The sequence below is a fragment of the Aureococcus anophagefferens genome (assembly GCF_000186865.1).
Source record: "Aureococcus anophagefferens unplaced genomic scaffold AURANscaffold_62, whole genome shotgun sequence".
NCBI lineage: Eukaryota > Pelagophyceae > Pelagomonadales > Pelagomonadaceae > Aureococcus > Aureococcus anophagefferens.
In genome coordinates this window covers 68,505-74,280 of record NW_008705615.1, presented here as the reverse complement: position 1 = coordinate 74,280, position 5,776 = coordinate 68,505, and the positions used below count along the sequence as shown (strand labels likewise).

The following is a 5,776-nucleotide window of genomic DNA, read 5'->3' as shown; positions in this document are numbered from 1 at the left end:
CTGCCAACTTGTTGCTGATCTCACCATACGTGGACGGAACTTTTACGAACTTGTCCGCAAAGCACTTATCGACTCTCGGGGCCGCGTTGACCTCTTGTTTTGAATGGTACGTGAGCGGCAATGTCAGTCGTTTGCACTTGCCTTCCTTTGGCATCACCATCTGGTAGCCATAAGTGCACTGTGTGCATTTCCTGTGAAGCTCAGGGAGGACTTTGTCGGCGCCTTTCGGCGGTTGTTTCTCCACGGCGCAGGTGAACATGTAGAATTCAGGCGGCTCCTTCTCCTTGGGGAGCTGAAATCCAGGGCAGGTCTCCTTGCCGCACGGTGACAGTGCAAGCCTTAAAGCATGCGGGCTTTGTATTGCCGCGCGCCATGCCGAGCCGGGTTTGCATGCCTCACAGTCGCATATGTCACCCTTTTGCCTGAAGGATTCCCGCAGGGCTTTAATGATGTAGACGATCTCCCAGCAGATTGGACAGGCGCAGTCGTTGCCCGAGCTGGGGCGCATGCATGGGCACACGAGCTTCCTGAGCGTTGCAGTAGAGATGAGCGAGTTCGGGTGTCGGTCTTGGTACCACTTGACCACGTCGCCCTTGGTGCCCATCAGAACCTTCTTCTGGCACTTGATGCAAACCAGATTTTTCCCATCAGTCTTAAACTTCTTCTTGGTGTAGCTTGCTTGATAGTCCTTGTCTAGTTCCAGCAATTCACAGAAGTGCATCTCCTTCCACGCAGATACAAGGTCGTGCAACGGAATGCGGACCCTACCTCTGTGAGGCGTCTCCGTGTTGTCCGGCGGTTGCTCGAAGAATGCTTCTCTCCTGTCAGCTCCGTTTCTTAGCATTGTTGCCGAGAGCCCAGTTAGTTCTATTAAATTTCCAATCGTGCCGTCTGCCCGATTTAGCATGGCGTCGTCCACGAGGTACGCGGCGACATTCTTAAGGCGCGTTATTTCGCAGTCATGTAGGCCAGTGTGCTCGCGCAGCAGTCGCACATTCTCAAGCACTTCCATTCCAAGGACAGGCATGTTTAAGTTTGCCTCTTTTACGCGTCCGTAGACCTCATGTGCCATCCGATCTTCGGCATCGTTGTTGTCCCGCGCTTGGCCTTGCAGCCTTTTGCCGCGTGCGTACAGCTCTTTAAGTTGTTGGTTAAGCTCTTTAGGGCCTCCTGCACGCAGCACGTCGATCACGTCTGCGAGCCCTTTGTACAGGTCCCGGGGAACGAGGCAGCGGCGCTTCGCCGATCCGTGCTGCTGCCCAGGAAGTTCGCTGGCTAGCGCGACTGCCCAGGGAATCGATTCTTCTGTCAGCGCGGCTGCGGGCTGCCCTGAAGATGAGCTACTTTGGCTTGCGCTGTCTTCGTCGTCGTCGCTCGCGCCCGCGGCACTGTCGCTCTCGCTCCCGCGTTCGCTGGCGCTGCTATCGTCGTCGCTTTCGCTCGAACCATCGAACCAATCGTCGGCCGCCGCAGCGGCGGAGTATTCGCTGCCCTCGGACGCGCCGTCTTCGTCGCTGCTGGCGCTGTCTACGAACATGTCTCGCCCATGCTTGCGTCCTGTCTTAAGTGCTGCGCAGATATAACTCAGTAGATATATCTAAGCCGCCCTAGGCGATTATAGTCGTTTATAGGCGTTCATAGGCGTTTCTAGGCGTTTCTAGGCCTCGCTAAGCCGAGTTAGCGACACACTATGGCGACGCAACCCGCCATTACGCCGGAGAAGTTCTCGAATCAGAGGAAGCCGCTGGCGGACGAACGCACGCGGAAGTGGCGCGACGTGGCGGAAGGCGACGTGCTGCTCGCGACGCTCCACGAGGTCGTAAAAGAATGCCGCGTGACCGCTATCACCGCGCAGGACGACAATTGGGGGATTTACATCACGTGGAAGAAAAAGACCCCGGGCGGACTTGACCCGAACAAGCTGACCATGTTGGACAGCTGGCACGTGGTCGAACCTAACCCAACCCTTTATACGCCGTCGGCTTTCGACCGGCTGCCTTTGTTACACACAGTGGTTTCTTTTCAGGAATTAATCCGAAACTGGGTTACATTATCGGAGAGCTACACGCAGCTAACGCACTAGGAGTCACAACACCTGAAACTCGCGATGATCTGCAAGATCGTTTGAAAAAATCACTTGCCGACCTAGGCGTGCCGATGCTCGAGCCAGCACCTGCTCCTGCTCTTGAACCTGTGCCAGAGCCCGAAGCTGCTCCTGCACCCGGGCCTGCACCGGAACCAGCATCTGCTCCTCCTCCCGAACCTGAGCCAGAGCCCGAACCTGCTCCTGCACCCGAGCCGGCTCCGGCTCCGAGGCCCGAGCAACTGCTGAATCCGAGAGACAGTTTTCATCTTTATTCGCAAAAGCAGCGCCAGTCCGCTAACTTTATGATCATGGAGGATAACCAAGATGAACCTCAAGAAGCCAACGAATTATATGAATTCCTTTTCGATAAATACGACCGCAAGACGGAAGAGTACGACATGATGATGATAATGATGAAGCACCTTGCAGGTGCGGGCTTGAATGAATTCGAAATGAAACATTATGACCCGACCAGCTGGGCTGCGGAGCTCAAACATGCACCTCTACGAATTTTTCTCCCAATTTTTCGTGCCCAGGGCAACGATGGCGGCTTATGGGAGCGACTGGAACCATTGCTACCGCAAAACTGGGAAAACTTTCTAGCATCAGCCGATGCAGCCGACGCAGCAGCAGCAGATGCACCCGCAGCAGATGCGCCCGCGGCAGATGATGAACCCGCAGGAGATGATGAACCCGTAGCCGATGCGACCGCAGCAGATGCACCCGGAGCAGATGCACCCGGAGCAGATGGGGCAAGGAGATCTACTCAGGTTCCGGTTGTGGCTCCGGCTCCGGCTCTGGCTCCGGCTCCGGCTCCGGTTCAGGCTCTGGCTCCGGCTCCGGCTCCGGCTCCAGCTCCGGCTCCGGCTTTGGAACCAGGAGCAGATGCATCAGCAGATGATGCACCAGCAGAAGCAGGGTCACTTCACGCGGATGCCGGCGCACTAGCAATTGTCGAGCATCCGGATTCAATTGTCGAGCATCGGGATTCATTTGACTTTATGGATGGCGGTAGCACGGATTTGGATTATGTGGATGACATGGATCATCATGCGGAATCAAAACCGGCAGAAGAACTCATGCTAGTAGAAGACCCTTTTTGTGCTCCGGAAACAATTGAGTCTTCTATTAGGATGATTTCGACTGCCGGTTTAGCCGCAGCAGATAAATTGAGAGAATTTTGCAAAGCAGGTGAAACTGACCAAGGCGCAATTGCTGCAGCTATACCGGCTGACTTAATAAAAGACCTGAAAAACGAGTTCTCATGCGTACACCAGGAGTCGGACGACTTAAAAATAGGTTTCGAAGGCATGGGACGCTGCGTACAACTCAACACGCATTGCATTGATTTGTACGCAGGGGACTCCACTAAGCTGACACTCCAGGTCATGGATGGCTGGTTCAATCAAAAGGCTTCTTTGACTAATGCGCATGGGAGGCGCCTGCGATGCGCACAGGGCGACATTCATCAGTTTCGGGTTTTGGGATCATGCGTAATCTTGTTCGTACTGGTAGATGAAGAATGCCTCATATTTGAGAGAGACAAAACGCATCTGCTCGTGCAGGTAAAAGAGTCCCGGGAATTTGCCATCGTCAACTGGCACAGCTTGGAGAACCACTCGACTCGGCTCTGCTCGACAGACTGGACAACAACAGGCCCTAAAATATTAGGGGAATTAAAAGCAAGGGCGATTGCTAAGATGGAACCAATCGGATAGATTAATCGTATGATGGAACCAAGTGGTCGAGAAAAGCATGATGGAACCAATATTCATGCCTATGATGGAAACAATCTAATGCGGGTTTGTCGACGCTACCTGAACCAATACCACTCAATGGACACTTTGATCATCTCCATACCCTGGTGATTAAAAACCCGCACGCCCATTACTTAGTGCGCGTAGAAAGTTTATGAAATAGATGATGGAACCAAGACTTCGACGCGAAATACATGATGGAACCAAGACTTGCGACTCCATTTTTCACCATGTCCTCGACAAGGCTTATTGCTTGGTTCCAACATAGATTTTGCGCCATATGATTCCAACGTAGATTCGCGAAATGCATGATGGAACCAAGACTTGCGACTCCATTTTTCACCATGTCCTCGACAAGGCTTATGGCTTGGTTCCAACATAGATTTTGCGCCATATGGTTCCAACATAGATTTGCGCCATAAATAGGAAATAAATAGGAAATAAATATCTAAATAAATGCAGATAAATATGAACGGGCAAATAAAGAGAATAACGGGGGCTATAAATGGGCAGCTACCCCAGCCGAGTGGGGTCCGTCTCGATATAGTGCGCGACGGCGAGGTCCGCCTTGATAGGCTTACTCTTAAGGGAGGAGCTGGTGTGGCACTTTGATGGCCCTGGCTGGGCCAGACAGCAGCCAGTTTTTCTCGTGCCTGACGGGGAAGGTACTGCCGGTCTTGTCCATGCAGTAGACGTGGATCCGTGGCCTTCCATCCGGAGGCTGGTCTGGACCAGTTCTCGCACCTGCGTGCGCCAGGTTCCTGCTGCACATCATAGCATACCCGAATGGTATTTCAATCGGCGGAGCATCGTTGGAGAAGTCCGCTGGGATGCATTGGTCCCCTTCTTTCTTACAATATTCAACTTTATGTGATCCCCGAGACACGCATAAATTCGTCCCTGCTTCTGTGACCGGGATGACGATAAACCCAATTTCTTCTTCCTTACCTTTTTTGGCCTCATGGTCTGTATGCATTATCTGCTGGTCAACATTCTCCTCCGTAGCCAATACGACCTCTCCCATCGTACCTGTACCTGTGATGTTGCTTAAATTTGCATGTGTAGAAAGCTTAAGTTTAAGTTTGGCGTTCATCCATCGCCCACTTCGTTTTGCCTGCGCGGTCGTGTCCGTTCCGAAGTAAGTCGTCCATCCATTTGTCCTCTTCTTTTCCGCGAACCCCTCCTTGACCTTATGGTAACTAGCCACTGCATCCTTGACAACAGACTCATCAAGCTTGTGAAGATAGAAGCCGTCTATGGGAAGGGAGAACTTTTGCATATGGGCTTCATTTCTCTCGGCTTGTCTGCTTATTTTTCTGGCGGCCACTTTGCGCTGCGCCTGTATTTCTTTGTTCTGCGCCGCTACCTCAGGGTCCCCCTTCGGGTGCGGCAGCCGCGGCTTCTTTGCTGGTGGCTCCATCTGTGGGCAGCAATCCACGCTTCCCGAGTCCATGAAAGTAGGCGTCACGATCTTTTGTTCGGTGACCCCGACTTTTTTGTCCGAGCGGGATTCTATATTGGAAGCGAGGGCGATAGTAGTATAATGGAACCAAGTCATCCTCGACATTCCGAGTTGTCTCCGCCAGTAGGGTACAATGAATGGGGTAAACAAGAGCTCCGCGACTTCCTCACTGCTCATCCGGAAATCCGGGTTACTAAGCGGAACTTTCCGCACGGCTGGGTAAAGGGATGCGAAGCCAAGGCGAGAAGAATAATAGACCAGCACTACGAGAAGCGGCGAAAGGGCACAGGGTTTGAAACTGCTCCGCAGGTGCCAGCACCAGAACCTGAACCCGGGCCAGACCTTGAGCTCGAGGCAGCACCAGAACCTGAACCCGAACCCGAGCCAGCACCAGAACCTGACCCCGAATGTCCGCCTTCAAAGAAACTTAAAACGAATTCGCATGAGGAGGATGAGGAGGAGGATGAGGAG

The 5,776-nt window shown here is 53.0% G+C and overlaps 3 protein-coding genes across 3 annotated transcripts in view; 1 reads left to right on the top strand and 2 right to left on the bottom strand.

Moving 5' to 3' along the window:
* The window catches only part of AURANDRAFT_68072 (hypothetical protein), a gene marked incomplete at both ends in the record, with an annotated part of 3,211 nt that extends 1,674 nt beyond the window's left edge, over nucleotides 1-1,537 (bottom strand). The window contains one exon of the mRNA XM_009043683.1: nucleotides 25-1,537. Coding sequence (XP_009041931.1) covers nucleotides 25-1,537 — 1,513 coding nt within the window. The remainder of the gene's footprint in view (nucleotides 1-24) is intronic.
* A 153-nt stretch (nucleotides 1,538-1,690) lies between these two features.
* On the top strand, nucleotides 1,691-3,749 carry AURANDRAFT_68071 (hypothetical protein; the record flags this gene model as incomplete). Its single annotated transcript, XM_009043696.1, has 5 exons — nucleotides 1,691-2,001; nucleotides 2,316-2,515; nucleotides 2,984-3,187; nucleotides 3,278-3,651; nucleotides 3,693-3,749. The coding sequence occupies 5 exons, from the start codon at nucleotides 1,691-1,693 to the stop codon at nucleotides 3,747-3,749; spliced, it is 1,146 nt and encodes a 381-aa protein (XP_009041944.1).
* A 224-nt stretch (nucleotides 3,750-3,973) lies between these two features.
* Nucleotides 3,974-5,482, bottom strand: AURANDRAFT_68070 (hypothetical protein; the record flags this gene model as incomplete). The annotated part of the gene is made up of 3 exons (XM_009043682.1): nucleotides 3,974-4,291; nucleotides 4,502-4,872; nucleotides 4,948-5,482. 3 exons carry the CDS (start codon nucleotides 5,480-5,482, stop codon nucleotides 3,974-3,976), a joined length of 1,224 nt encoding a protein of 407 aa, XP_009041930.1.
* Between the last annotated feature and the right edge of the window lie 294 nt (nucleotides 5,483-5,776).